Source organism: Siphateles boraxobius, unplaced genomic scaffold, assembly GCF_051911475.1.
Source record: "Siphateles boraxobius isolate OS27281-9 unplaced genomic scaffold, OSU_SipBor_1 130, whole genome shotgun sequence".
NCBI lineage: Eukaryota > Metazoa > Chordata > Actinopteri > Cypriniformes > Leuciscidae > Siphateles > Siphateles boraxobius.
In genome coordinates, this window is record NW_027508734.1 from 28,654,075 (window position 1) to 28,669,970 (window position 15,896).

At 40.0% G+C, this 15,896-nt stretch overlaps 1 protein-coding gene across 2 annotated transcripts; it reads left to right on the top strand.

Moving 5' to 3' along the window:
- The first annotated feature begins 116 nt into the window (after positions 1 to 116).
- LOC143737493 (low choriolytic enzyme-like) lies at positions 117 to 2,402 on the top strand. 2 transcript variants are annotated; one of them, XM_077229022.1, is made up of 8 exons: positions 117 to 127; positions 408 to 506; positions 854 to 905; positions 994 to 1,137; positions 1,269 to 1,386; positions 1,557 to 1,735; positions 1,844 to 1,925; positions 2,009 to 2,141. In XM_077229022.1, exons 2-8 carry the CDS (start codon positions 444 to 446, stop codon positions 2,139 to 2,141), a joined length of 771 nt encoding a protein of 256 aa, XP_077085137.1. In that variant the 5' UTR covers positions 117 to 127; positions 408 to 443. The 2 variants fall into 2 exon arrangements, with proteins under 2 accessions (XP_077085137.1, XP_077085136.1); XM_077229021.1 differs by lacking the exons at positions 117 to 127; positions 408 to 506 and adding an exon at positions 2,386 to 2,402 and having other exon boundaries at positions 797 to 905; positions 2,009 to 2,133.
- Positions 2,403 to 15,896: the final 13,494 nt, after the last annotated feature.

Genomic DNA, 15,896 nt, shown 5'->3' on the forward strand with positions numbered 1-15,896 from the left:
GTTCCTTTTCAAACAAGGTTAAACAAATCTGAACTTCATATTTGTCAAGATCATTTTGATATGGACTCGAACCAGGGTATAAAACGTGTTGCTCTATGAAGCTTGAGGGACTGAGGTGAGAATAGTGGTATGTTTGAGGTGTCTGTTCAAACATATTCCAATTTATGAAGTTCATGGATTTTTTGAGCAGAATAGGAAATGAGGAAGGCAACATATATTTATTGAATACTTAAATAGTTTTTGTACCATTTGATAAGGTTATGGTGTCCACCGGAACTTTTTATTTAATTTAAAAATTATACTTTTCATGGCTTTGTATTTTATTTGAGATTTCAGGTTTCACACGACCAATAGTGTATATGTAAATTCTGTCTCACCAAACTGCTGTGCCCTGGTTCTTTCTGCAGGTCTTTTATCTCTCTCATTATAGGTCTTTGGCTGCCATGTTTGTGACTAGGGTTACTTTTGGCCTGTTGGCCCTGCTGGTCTTCTCCATCGAGGGGAAGGTAAAACACATAATTATACATGAACACACATATATAGTACTTTGAAAATGATGCATGCAATTTCTTCATATACTAATTTATGTAATATTGAAGAATATAATATGCTTTGACTTCACTTAATGTTTAAATATTTATTTTCCATGTCCGTGTTGTGTGTGGTGTTCTGGCTTAACTCACATTCAGCCTGGTAAGTCAAATACTCCAGAAGCTCTCACTGTAAATATGAGATTGTAAAAAGCTTTGAACTGAAACATTAAATAATTCATCAAAGAAACAGTTCCTACATGATGAATTGACTGAAGTAATGGTGAATGTGTTGATGTGTTTTAATAATAGTCGAGGACAAGTCTGCTGAGCTGTCTGTGTCTGAACTGCTGCACAGAGCCAACAGAGGCATTGGTATATACGCACTCATCACTTACTCACCAATAGACATGTTGAAATTGTCCTTCATTAAAAAGTCCCAAATTAACTGTTTATGTGTTAGTTCCTGAACCTGATGAGCCCAAGCTAATGGATGACATTGCTGTGAATGAGAAAAATGCTGATCCCTGTACCTCCTACGGCTGCCTCTGGTCCAAATACAGCGATGGCAAGATTTATGTACCTTACGTCATCGCCAACCATTACTGTAAGTCACTAATATTATGATTTATGTTTTTGTAGGACAAATTCATGAAAGTAACCTTTGCATGCTGCTGAGATTTAATGAAAGGATGTAACTCTCCACAGTAGCAAACTCTGATCTCTTTGCCCTTTCAGCGTCCCGTGAGCTGGAGATCATCCAGCGTGGTCTGGAATCTTTCTCCTACAGCACTTGTATCCGCTTCTTTCCCCGCAGCAATGAGAGAGACTATATTAGCATTGAGTCTCGCAGTGGGTACATAACGCAACTAATCTTTTCAAGATAAGACAGAGACAAGGCGAAGACTATACAAAACTCAAAATTATTTACCATCAAAATGTAATGGTAAATCAAGATTATGAAGAGATGAAGTTAATATCTAAGATTGGGAAAAATTTTACAATTTATGGATCTCTGTCTCACAGATGTTACTCGTACGTTGGTCGTCAGGGTTATGCCCAGACTGTGTCTCTGGCCCGTAATGGCTGCCTTTACCACAGCACTGTGCAGCATGAGCTGCTCCACGCTCTCGGCTTCAACCATGAACAGACCCGCAGTGACCGTGACAATCACATCCAAGTCGTCTGGGAGAACATCAGTGATGGTATTGTTTTTGTTGTAAGAAGAATGCATGTATGTAGTGTAATTAGGTTAGTTTATTTAATACAATAGATTTCTAGGTCCATAGGTAAAAGTTGTGTTTGCTCATCAGACATGAAGTACAACTTCAACAAAATCAACACCCTGAACCAAGGAACTCCCTACGACTACAGCTCTGTGATGCAGTACCAGAGGTGAGTGAGCTCAAGAGGAGATGAGGTTTCTCTCAGTGTTCCAGATTATAATCTAACGGCATCTATGCCACTTGCTCTATCAGATATGCTTTCTCCAAGAATGGCCTTCCCACCATGATTCCCATTCCCAACAGCAATGCTGCGCTGGGCACATCTACTCAGATGAGCCAGAATGACATCATCAGAATCAATAAGCTCTACCAGTGCTGTGAGTGACACATTACTCTCAAAAGAATAGACCCCTACTATTTAGCGTTAGATGTATAACTAAGTGATGGCCAAAGATTGCATATATTATCATTGCATTGTCTAGCAAATCTGTGATGAAATATTACACTAAAATATTTTTACTAATGTCCACATTACCTTTGTGAGTATTTATGCAGAATGTTTTATGTTTACCACCAAAATAAGTAAGGGAAACTTTAAAGTGACCTTTTGTGATCTACCCATCTTTTAGGAGCAGTGGAAGTGCATTCAGAACCCAGACATGAAGCATGAAGAGAAAACAATTCACTGAAGATCCAATCACATGGTGTTGACTAATGTGTTGAACTTGCATCATTCTGTCAGATGTATTAAGCAAAGAGATACGCCAAATTAAAAGAATTTGAGTGAGTGTCTGTGAAGAAATACATAATTCACACTGTTTTTTTAAATAAAGTATATTAACAATTTAATTTAAATGTAATTTAATAATGAAGTATAATAAAGTACATTTTCTATTGTATACATTTGCTCAAATAAACTGAAAGCATAATTAAACAAAACTCAAGCATAATTCTTAATTCTTCAACATTGTTCTGAAGAAGCTGACTGATCCTCACTCAAGGTCAGTGAATATGATCATTAATCATTGATGTGATGCATGGTTTTCGGTTTCGGTTAAGTTTTAAAAACTGACAGGCAGAATTGTCTCACTGTATCATAAATCTATTTTCAAAAAAGGGGCCCTTTCTTCTTCTTCTTCTTCTTCTTCTTCTTCTTCTTATTATTGGTATTCTTAGTCGCTATAATGAACTATTGACATCCTTGGCATGAAATAATATTTTTATGGTCATAAATAAAGACTACAGCGAAACAGAAAACAAATGCTAAATTTCTAAAAATGTATTTGACCTGCAAATAATTTTATAAATAAAATTAAAAAGTTAAGTTAAATATGTTATAAAGTGTCTCCACATATCAAGCATAAAGATTTGTTTGTTATTCTATTATCACCATATGGCATTTGATCTTTTTGTCAACTTGTTAAGGTTTTGTATTTCTTTTTGGAACTGATTGATAGTAGGCCTCATTGATCTGAGTTTATGCACCTTAGTTTTATGGGGAAAATGATATGGGAAAATGTTACACTGTTTATCACACTGTGTGTTCTTTAATGTTTAAACAGGAAGTTTGTTTTCAAATGCTTTTATTTTGTACAAAATGGAACAAAAGTCATACATGTGGTGTTCCCGGTCAAAAATGACCGGTCTACAAAAAATAGTTTATAAATCTCTTGTTATGCTATATTATCACCAAATATTGGATTCCATCTTTTAGTCAACCTTTCAATTAGGACATGATTTGTATTTATTTTTAAAACTGATTGATCATAGGTTCTGTAAAATACATTTGGTTTCACCTGATACAAGCACACAATCTCAGAGTTGACTTTGTGATGCATTAATGCAATTGCAAAAGATCAATATGATTGCATGTTGATAACATTTAAAATAAAATCCCATATGCTTTTTTCATCAGACCATACACTGGTTTATCATATGGATCTTTGTTGCGCATTTTACTCTGAGATTTCCCCATGATGGTCACTCTTTTCTGTGGGTTTTCCCTTGGCGCTCCTATATAACTCTAGACGTCTCTAGAGAGATAAATTTCACCTCAATTGAAAAAGGTGAGCACTCACAACTTGCCCACAATTTTGATCACCGTGGATTAACTGAACCCACCAGACTAGTAATCTGTACTAATCTGGACTAGTAATATGTACTCCTGTGTTCCTTTGACCTTCATGAGTAAATCCCCCTCAGGTACCTTTTAACAATGCTTGGTCTTTTTTTAAACTTTATTTAAAGAGGCCGCAAAGCAAACAAGCACGTTGATCGTTATTTGTGCAGACTCAAAGATATATACACTAGATGTCGCCTTGGGTAAGTAGCCTATGCGTCAAAACCGCCGCCGTCTTGGAATAGGGGTCTTGTCACAGGAAGTATGTAACGCTGAATTCATGGATGATGCCAGAGTTTTGTGCTGCGTATGGATGGTCACACGAATGAAATCTAAAAACCAGACAGCAAGGGATTACATTTCACAAGAATGTGAAATTGTGAAAATTTCTCTGGACTCAATGATAAATACATGTCTGACCGTCGGAACGAACCAAAACAACTAGAAAATCGCGTTCATGACAATTTATGTTGATTTTATTTCCATTCGACCTTTTCCTACATTGACGCTGATGCTTAAAGAGGAGGGGCTCCCCTGTTCCATGTTGGCGGCTCTATTGACGCATTCGTTCCAAAACTAGCTAAGGCGACATCTAGTGTACTGTATTTCTATGGTGCAGACTGACCAATTAGGTTATAAGTTAACCTCATGGAATGTTTTAAATGTGAAAGAAATGTATCGCTGGAAAGAACTTAACAATTATAGTGACATATTTGCTAACGAAATAAACCAATTAAAAGCCATTTGTGTGGTGTGGCTTTTGTGTTCATGGTTAAGTTGTAATCTAATTTGCATTCCCACTGAAAAACAAGCGTTCTAGCGCAAAAATGATTGTTATAAATAGTGTTCTAATCAAATACACATGATCAACCTCTCCTCTATTTTGCTTGGGAACTAATGTGGTCAGAACCAAAGTTTACTGTTGAGAAGAACTGTTGTTTTTGTGTCCCTAAGCTGCAAGATGCGAAGCATGTGCCACACCTCTCTTAGCCTGTTAATTTCCCTATTAATCTCTAGCTCCACCCACCTGATCTCAAGCCAATTAAGGCCATGTCCACACGGACACGGGTATTTTTATAACCGGAGTTTTTCCTACAGCGTTTTAAAAAAAAATCCCGTCCACACATGCTCGGTCTCCGTCTACATGAAAACGTAAAAACACGCAATCAAGCGCGGTCAAGAGCATGCCACGCCAGCAGGCGGTGATATAAACCTTAACCCTAAAGCCACGTTGGCCAATCAGAAGCGCAAATCTGATGTCAAACACAGCTGATAACGGCGCACACTCTGACGTCGCAAGGCAAAAACCCCGGTTTCACTGTCTACACGACAACACTGTAACCGGCGTTTCTGAAAATCCTCACCCTGGCAGGGGTTTTCAAAAATGTTCGGTTTCAGTGCGTTTTCGTGTGGACCAACGGCCGAACCGCGTAAAAAAAGTCACGGTTATAAAAATACCCGTGTCCGTGTGGACAGGGCCTAAGACTCTATCAGGTTTTATTAACTGCACATGTGCCCACAGCATCTTCCTTCCATTGCACAAGGATGTACTGTGCAGAGGACTGAGTTTTTCTCCTTTCTTTGTTTTTTCATGCATGTACGTAATTGACCAAAAACCAGTCACACACACAAACGCGCGCACACACACACTCCTACATACACACACATACAATACCTGCTTGGATGTAAAATAAAGACCTTGATACCTGAGTGACTAGACTGGACCTTTTCTTACCGACAGCCCCATTGGCTTCAAGCTAGCTACCTAAGCATCCCTTTACTCCTTTTCATTTACAGTACTGCATTCTCTGGAATCCTCTCAAGCGGATGACTTCTACATTCCGATTGGTTGCTGCCGAACTGTGTCATAGCTCATTACCATAAAGTTGACCTGACTTCAACTCTCTTCGCCATCCAAGACGCGCCGTGCCTCCCTCGCAGGAACTCGCTGCCAGCTCACATTGAAAATGAATGACTTCCGGCCACTTTGATGCCCTCAGCGACGGCGGTGTGAACGCACAGTCAGTCTCTTACCAGTCTATGCTTATGTCACTTTAGTTCTTTTGATGATTCCAGTGGTGTCCTCCTGGGCCCTTGCGGTCGTACCGACTCTTTCAAGTTTGCGAGGTAGGGCTGGAACTGCAGTCCAGGATGATCAGTCACAGTCCACTCCCTGGTCCAGGAGGCACATCCAAGGAATCCTGCCAACAACGCCAAATTGTGGTGGCAAACCAAATTCTATCACTGAATAAGAGACAAACATGTACCAAGTGTCTTTAAAGAATTTTTATTCCCTTGCAAGGAAGGGTCAGCAATCATACAGGCATATATAATCACATTATATATATATATATATCTATATCTATATCTATATATATATATATATATATATATATATATATATCCCCTTGTGATGGCATCACTTTTTTCGCTGTTGCAAAGTGTTCAACACTTCAAGTGTTTTATCTTAACTTAAGAACTTAAATTTTTTTAAATATCCACTATGAGACTCTATATTTTACAAGAACCATGTGAAAAGCGGTGGATGATATTCATACGTATAGATTTTTGGTACTTAATTGAGCTAAAATTAGATTCAGGAAAACTAAAATTCCCAAATGTAAGGTCAATATAGTACATAAAGTGATGTTCAAGAAAAGGAACCTATGGCAGAGCGGCGTAAAGTCCGGAAAGTTTTTTGGTAGATGTTGGTGATATTGATTGGACTGATGTGTATGCAGCTGAGGAGCCTGAGGCTTCCTTAAATATCTTTATGGAAAGCTTCATGAAGATTGTTGATAGGCATGCCCCTATGAGAAAGTGTATTGTAAAGGCAAGACGAGCCCCATGGCTAAATGAGACTATAAAGAGTCTCATGAAGGAAAGAGAAGAAGCCAAATCTATATTAGTAAAGTCTAGATTAGTGGAGGACAGATTCAAGTGCTGTCAACAGAGAAATCAGGTTACAAAATTGAATAAATCGATGAAAAAAGAATATTACATGCAAAGAATAAATGCTGTAAAGCAAGAGCTCTGGAAAACCCTTAATGAAATAATGGAGAGACGGACAACTGGGGGACTTCCTTTGAAGAATCAGAGGCAAGTTTCTGACCAAACCATCTGATATAGCAAATTATTTTAATGATTTCTTCATAAATAGGGTCCATGCACTAAGGCAGAATATGGTCGATACTGATTCTAATTACCTAAAGCTCATAAAAAAATAATGTGATGTTAGATAAGAGTTGCACTTTTCCAGTTCAATAGTGTGGAGGAGTGGGAAGTAAGGAAGTTGTTGAAGTCCTTGCCAGAATACAGCTTAGTAGGTACTGACAAGCAGGACAGTAAAGTACTTGGCCTGGCAGCTGACTATGTTTGCGGTGCGTTGTGTAAAATATTAAATGCATGCTTAATGAAAGGCGTTTTTCCCACTATATTGAAAGAAGGTAAAATTATTCCCTTAGATAGACCCTAAAGATGACAGACTAGCACTTACTGGGAAGAACAGTAGACCTATCTCTTTTCTCCCAGTTCTTAGTAAACTGATGGAGAGAATAGGTCACTCATAAATACAGGAATACTTTGAATGTAACTGCTTGAACACAGATTTCCAACATGCTTATAGACATAACTATTCAATTTGTTCCACCATTACAATATTGAAAGATGACTGGCTCAAGGAAATGGATAATTTAAAGATGACTGGTGCAGTATTACTTCATTTTAGTGCAGCATTTGATGTCATAGATCACAATCTACTCATTGGTAAACTGGAATGCTATGGATTTAGTTTAAACACATCCAATTTATGAAGAGTTATCTCACAGGTAGGACGCAACGGGTTTATTACATTGGCAGCTGGTCTCACTCTAAAGTCTTGGACTGTGGGGTCCCGCAAGGGAGCTGCCTGGGACCACTTTTATACTCCATCTTCACAAACGATTAACCATCGAGTCATAAACTGTCATTTACACCAAAGATGAGTTTGATCTTGTCTGGGGAACCTATAGAACAGGTAGATAAAGTCAATTTACTGGGCACAATATTATATAGTCAGCTGTCATGGGCGGAACATATTGATATTATAGTGAAGAAGATGGGTTGTGGTATCTCTATGGTGAGGAAATGTCTTTCTTATGTCCCTACACACACCGTGGGAAAGGTGGATAAATCTTTAATTTTATGTCACTTGGATTATTGTGCCTCTGTATGGTCATCTACATCTAAAGGTCAACTAAAGAAATTACAAACTGTCCAAAACAGAGCTGCCAGGTTAGTATTGCATTGTCCCATCAGAACAAACACTATCAGTATGCACCATCGACTCTCATGGTTAACAGTGGAGAAAAGGCTGGTTTTCAATAAAACTTAATTTTTCAGAAACACTGTCTTTTCTTCTCAACCCGTTTTTCAACCCTTAACCAAATTGTTAGTGTGATCAGGTTCATTCTCATTTGACTAGGTCAGCTGATGATGGGCAGATTATGTTACCACGTCCAAAAAAAAAATGCTCTAAAGAGAACAGTTATTTATCGTGCCATCAATCATTTAAATAATTGCCCACTGAATATACGTAAGACGAATGCCAAAGTCTCCTTCAAGTACCATCTGAGAAAGCACTATTTCAAATTGTGAGTAGGGAATTGACATATTTACTGTATGAATGTAAAAATGAATATAGTGCTGTAATAATTTATTCTGAATAATTTCTGATGATGTTTATAATGATGTCTACAATGTTATATTGCTTTTAGATTATCATTATGTGATTTTTTTTTTTCGTGGACCCCAGGAAAACTAGCTCGTCTCACTTTGGTGAGAGCTAATGGGGATCCTTTTAACAATAAACAGGCATACATAGTGGCTGCAGAGTGTGATAACTTACAGGAGGGCATCCTTCTATAGAATTTTCTATAGAGTGGTGCAGTTATGACGTCACTTTATAGGCCAACCGGCGGTTAGCATCACGCTGGTTCCCTCGACAAAAACCCAATAGGATTTTCCCATAGGCTTTTGGATTATCTCATAGATCTCAGACCTCTGAACAAAGCCCCTATGAAACGGCCTTTTAAGATGTTAACCCTAAAAACAAATCCTTGCACTAGTTTGCCCGGGGGATTGATTCTTCTCAGTGGATCTGAAAGATGCTTACTTTCATATCCAAATAACCCCCCGTCACAGACCTATTTTGAGATTCACATTTGAAAGGGTGGCTTTGCAGACTACAGGAGATGGTTCTCACTGCGGAACATGAAATCCACGGGGAGGAGTCGGATCCAGATCCAACTCCTCCCACCTTACATGCACCTAAACCTAGCCAACTCCGCCCCCTGATCCCTAAACCCACCCCTAATCCCTAAACCCACCCCTAATCCCTAAACCCAACCCTAATCCTACCCATCTCCACCCCTTGGATCTTGATCCTACTCCTCCCCGTGGATCTCATGTACTGCATTGAGGTGCTACTGGACTACAGTCCTGTCGTTCGGGCTGTCCCTTGCCCTGTCCCAGTCCACTTTTACGAACTGCATGTGTAATATGTGAATATTGTATGGGATAAAACAATATGTTTTTTTTTATCTTCCCACTCTAGTTTCAGTAAGTTCAATATATGTCCAGAATTAACGGACCAGAGGCTGGAAACTCATTTTCATAATTTATTCACAAAGAAAAAAATAGAAATAAACACTATAAAATTGGGCAAGATACAGGCCCACTTAAATACACAATAATCCACTCTTAAGTTACAATCAACTGAAATAGTCACAGATACTATAAGAATATCAACAATATACACACTTCATGATGTATACAGTTAAGACCCACCGAACTCCACACTTAATAGGCTACCAATAAAAGTCTATTAAAAAGACCACAACATGCATAAACCCAGTTAATAATGATTAAAGGGCTACATTAACAGCTCCACACTGCAATCAACACACTAAGGTGGGTCAGACAGGTATAAAGGTTACCACCATTCGACTAACTACAGTATAACTGTACAAAAGCGAGTAATATTGGACGTTGCCCTAACGTTAGCTCAAAATGGTACAAATAAAAATAGATAAATAAAAGAAAATTGGCAAACCAATTAGGCCCAAAACATTACCAGGTGAAAGAAAAACAGTGACAGGCAATCACACTGACGGTCTCCTTTTATTACGTCGGTTGCACGCAGCCTATAATGTGTGCACGCCGTACGGGCAACAAAGCAAACCCGTCCGTTTTCTCATTAACCGGCGCCACGGTGTAAGCCACCTACTGCTACAATCGTCCGTCTGAGCTCGCGCTCAATATTTGCTTTATATCGCACATGCTGCTGCCCCTGTCCTGTGATCCGACTATAGTTAGTGTGAGCCGGCAGAAGACAGATGCTGCGTCCCAATTCGCCTACTTATACTACGCCCTAAAAGTATGTACTCTTTTAGTAAAGAAAAAGTACATACTTTTGAGTGTGTAGCAAAAGAGTAGCCAAGCTTTGGGACATACTACTTCGTCATCTTTAAAGGCACACTATGTAACAATTGCACCTTAATATAACAGCTTCAAAGTAATTTCGGTGGTAAATAAACTCCTAGTAGGACGAATCATCCTGGTAGTAAAGCTTGGGGGGGTCATCGCTGGAAAAAACGGCTATGTAAGTTTGAGAGGAGCGCCCCCGACAAATCTCGCGAGAATCACGACTTGCTTTACGGCAACTACGTCACACACAACAACAACATATGAAGCACGCAGACACTTGCGCACATTTCAGACGATGGAACGAGCAAAGAAAAAGCGGTCGGAAGAAAGTTTGAAAAGGAAAAGAGAATCTGACCGCGTGAGGAACCGGACAAGAGTCCCACTCGGTCCGGCATTTACTCGTTGGCGCGAGCTAAAAAGCAGCACTGGATGCAACAGCAATGCTGACCTGGTGATCTTGATGATGGACTAGTAAGTAAATATCTTATTTGTAAACTTGTTTGTGTTCTATATTGTATGTTGTTGCGCTTGCTTGTAGAATGTCATTTTTTTCGATGCTGTTCATTCATCCATTGTTGATAATTAGACCAGTCCAATAATTTATCATGAGATTATCGTGAGAACAGTTGTCAATATCTCACAAAGTTATCAGGACACAAATAAAGTTAAACCTAGAAGGTGTAAGGAACTCAGCTTTTTGGAAATATTAATAATCAATAATATCTTGTTATTATTAATTATAAATATTTGGGTCAGTTAATTGGATTAACTTGATGTGGCTGAATTAATATTACAATCAATTAATCAGTTCTTCCAACGAACTATTTTGATTATTAATTTATTCTAATAAAGGGTATCTTCCATGGCCACAGAAGAATAATTATTTCTTCGCCTGTACAGTACTTTGAGCCAGTAGCAAAAACCGTGATCGTAAAGTGACTTGTATTGCAAACAAAACAGAACCAAATACATATTATGTACAAGTTTTATTAACTAAATATAGATATTTATATGAATATAAATAAACTAAACAACATACAGACATGAATACATAAATAGGTTAGTGATAGGATGAAATTGGAAACCGGAAGAGGGTCTATGAGAAGAACCATCAGAATTTCATCTTCACATTTCATTGAATTGAATACTTGCATTTGTAATGGGAACAATTCTTGAAGTTGTTGAAAATTGGAGTCGTTGATGGTTCCGGCAGTGTCAAGTGGAAGTTGGTTGAGCGTTCTCTTTCTCCAGGAACGCATGACTGGTTTGGTGAAGGCCTGGGACTCTGATGAGGCCACGCCGAGCACCCAAGAGAAGTGAGGAAGTCGGAAGGATGGGTGATTGGAGTCGTTGTTGGTTGGAGTCTTTGTTGGTTGGAGTCTTTGTTCCAAAACTCCTGAGATTGTCCTTGGTTCTTTGTGAGAGAGTCTTCTCTCTTTTCCATGAGGGCGGATCTGGTTGGAATCGAGGCCTGCTGGGCCCTGGGGCCCCCGTGGAGGGGGAGGGGGCTCCCCAGTCTCACCAGAACAGTGTTGCGGCTGGATGAAAAAACTAAGAGAGGGCGGTCACTGTTGCCTGCCTCTGATATACCCTGAGAAAAGAACCAACCCCTAAGGTTTGAATGGACCTATGAGTAAGGTGACATGTCCGAGAGGGGAAGCGGCTCTTAGTTGATTTATGGTCTTTGTCCCCAGCATGCTTAGACTGTTCATTCAAGCTCAAATAGACATAACAAATTCACATTGCATTCTAAGAGAAGGTGATGTACATCATAGTGTGTGTCATTAAATGAGGATTAATTTGCTAGGAAGCATGATACAGGTGAGGTTATATTGACCGTTGGGTGGTTGTTCAACCACATACACCCCATTCAAACATACCATGTTGTTATACCTAATAGTACACGAGACAGTAAATCATCACAGTTTATGTGAGGCATGTTCCTTCATAGATCAGAGTAACACCGCAAAGTTTATTTAATTAAAGATGGTCTCTCTCTCTTAAGCATGTGGCGCATGTGGCCACATTCCTTTGAGGTCGTAAAGTCTGTTATCAGTCTTAAAGTGTTCTGTAACCGGACACCCGGCTGACAAAGTAACTTCATTTGTGAGGTTAGTTTTGGGGGAGAGTTTCATAGACCTTTATATTCATTAAATATAGTGAATATGAATAATTAGTGTGGGTCTGATTGGTCCAGACCCTACATCCTCCCCTTTCGACCGTTGTTGTCCCCCTCAAGGACAACCATGATCGAAGTTGAAAGTGCCGACAGATCAGACACACCTTTGTCATAGAAGGCTGGAAGGCCATGGTGGCCTCTGGTTGCTCGCGTCTTCTGGAGTGGTGGTCGTTCCACGGCGGTTGATGTGGACAGTAGCCCAGTACAGGTCTCTGCAGCAGGTGTTGGGGCAGAAGGTGCCTTGACTGGGTATCACCTGTCATTCTGGAGTTAGGGTGAAATTGTGGTTCTTGAAGAAGGATGAGGTTTCCAGCTTTGATTCAGGTTTGGCCTCAGCAGGGCAGCGTGTGTCTTGGATCAGAGACTGCAGACCAGCTGAGTTTGAGTAAAGTCATTCTGGAAGACAGTAAACAGCTGTTTCATGGAGTTCACTGTCTGGTTCAGCCGAACGCTGTGGGTGTTGAGAATTACCACAGTTCCCTTCGATGTCTTGCCGATGGACGGCAGGGAGGCACTCTGTGTTGTGAGTTGCCCTTTTAGCTGTGGGATTTCAGTTTGAATTTCAGCCACACGTTGTCTCACGGTGGCTAGGTTCAGTGCGTTGACACTGGACATGCCAATGTTAACAGAGTTCCGACGGCAGTGGCGGTTGTGTCCATCTGGCTCTGCTTGTGTGACATTTTTTTTTTCAAGTTGGTTGAGCATGTGTTCGACATTGGTCTCAGCGTGGGCGAGGGAGTGGAGTCGAACATACACTCTCTGGGTGTGGGTCCTGCAGTTGGTGATAAGGAGTCCCGGTTGTTCCTTCGGGACGCTGCCTGATACCGGACCTGGTGAGATGACCGACTGCGGCTGTCCTCTGGTTGGCTGGAGGCACAGGAAGACTAACCACAGCAGCATCCTGGAACAGACACAGGGGAGAGGGAGAGAGAAAGGGAGGAAAGATCTCAGCGACTGTCGTCCTTTGTTGGCTAGGACAGTCTTTCCGCTTCGAGGACGCCGGTATGCCAATTGCTTCGGTGTTCTGGTGCTGCGGTGTGCAGCACATGCTGCGTCATGGGCATACACTGGCATGAACCCCCCTTTTGCACTGTGGCACCACAAGCTTTGGCGCAGCGATGTCATCAGGTGCATAACACAGAGTGTTGTCCTGTGCACGCAGCGTGTGCTTGTTGATTTCAGTTGTCTGGGGCACCGGTTGTCGGTGGGTGCAGACGGCGTTCGTGGGTGGTTGGAGGGGTTAGAGGTGGTTTCTCATAGTGTCCATTGGTTTGTCATAGTCTTTGGTAAGCTGGAAGGTTGGGGTCAGGTTAAGCAGAGGCTCTGTGACATTTTGGCACACTTGTGGTGAGAGACTAATTCATGACCCTAAAAGTTCAGAACCACTGTTTAATGGGTTCGCTAGATATGTAGCATAAAGTTAGGTGTTTCATGTGTATCTAGCTAGTGATGTGTCTCTTGTATCTTTATCATCTTAGCTGTGGATGTTAGGAGGCTAAGACTTGTGTGGTTCCTAGAGTATTTCCTGGAAAGGGCATAGCCGAGATGAAATAAATGACTTAAGATGGTTCTTATGACTAAATTATTTCTCTGGACTTAAATGGTGGTTCACTGCGGCTTGACGAAGTGAAGGATAGGAGGAAAAGGGACAGCTTTCCTATTCAAATTATGCTTATTATCAATCCTCAGGACTATAGTTATGCCCTAGTAATTGTTGAAATTACTTGTGTCGCAGGCTCACAAAAATGAGTGCACTTGTTGAAAATAAACACAATCACAAATAAAGGTGTCTCTGTTTCCTTTCTGGGCCCAATGGGAAATAGAACCACATTCGAACAAGAGAGGAAATGGAATTAAATCATATAGATGACCGAATAGACAAGGGAATAGCTGACTGCTATTATTATCAAAGTGGAAATAAAAGAATAAAATAAAAAAATAAAGTAAGTAATCAAAACAGCGGTAATGATCTGAAATTGAGAATAATCAATAGCACTAGTGACTAACCTTTAGATTTGCCTGGACCAACACTCCCTAGTGGGTCACAGCTGTTGCGTGTTTAAGACCACACCGTGTGTGTCCCTCCAAAGGTTTAGTCAATATGCTGATGAAAATTCTCATAACTATAATAATTCTTCTCTAGCTACACAGCTTACATGTAATTAAACTTGGGTTTAATTGCCAGGGCATCTGCAAATTTAGCCTACAGCGCTCAGCAAGGACTATGCCTAAACTAGTGAAGGTGAAATTCAGCTGAGAAGAATTGAAAGTAAGGAAAGAGAAAAATTAGAAACCCTAAATGGGGTTAAAGAAAGTATTTTAGAATACTTTGCGCTGTATACATAAAAGCTGTAATTAAGGCTTCAAGTAAATGATGCTAACCGCTAACTGTAGAAGTTATTATGTAGCTTAGCCTAAGCTGGATGGATGCTAGGTTAGCTTAGCTTAGCCTAAGCTGGATGGACGCTAGGTTAAGTTAGCTTAGCCACCTAGGCTGGTTTGATTACAAAATGACGTCACGAGTTAGCACTTCCTGTGACAAGTCGTTGTCATGGGAACCAGTGCATGTCAGAACAATTCAACAGTCCATGAAAAATGTCCGCACATTTTAAATGAGTTATGCATGTTTAAACGGGTTAAAAGGGGGCGCCTATACTTTAAGTCTTTCAAGAACTTGATGTTACATTCAGTAAAATGCTAATGTGTTTTGGCATTTGCTAATTTTACTCATGGAACTCTTCTCTTTCTTTACACAACTTATTCTATTTGTTTACAGAGTAAGGAAATAGATTTGCTGTAAGTCAAAGCTTGTCTAAGCCTATATAGTTACGTCCCTCTCATGCATAAATGCTGACTTTTCAGCGAGTGAACAGTTTTGATCACTAGGTAGCTCTCTGCTTGTGGATGCAGCTAAAAATTTAGGTGAATTACATCAATCTAACAATAATTTGTAAGGCCTTTACATTGTAGAAAGGGGAGCATCACCCAGGTCTACGTATATATAACACTGTCCTGAGCTTTCTTTGTCAGAAACAGGTTTAGCAATACTGCAATTTGGATTTCTTTAACCAAAGCAGGATAGATATCGGTACAGTTTACAAGCTGCTGAGATGAGATTCCTTTGTCAAACAGACTTACGTTTTAATGCTGAACTTACTGATACCAGTTGGAAATCTAAGACTCTTTCACTTACAGTAGAGATGTCAATTCCCGCTATCGTTTTATCTGCATTTAGACAAGCCAGCAACCAGTGATCAAAATGCGTATCGCATGTTGTGTTCCAGTTGGACCGCAATGGTCAAATGCACGCCTGTAGGTTAACAGTAGTTTAAAACTCAGGTGGTTTTCCTACACTATGGCGTCAAGGTATGCCCTAT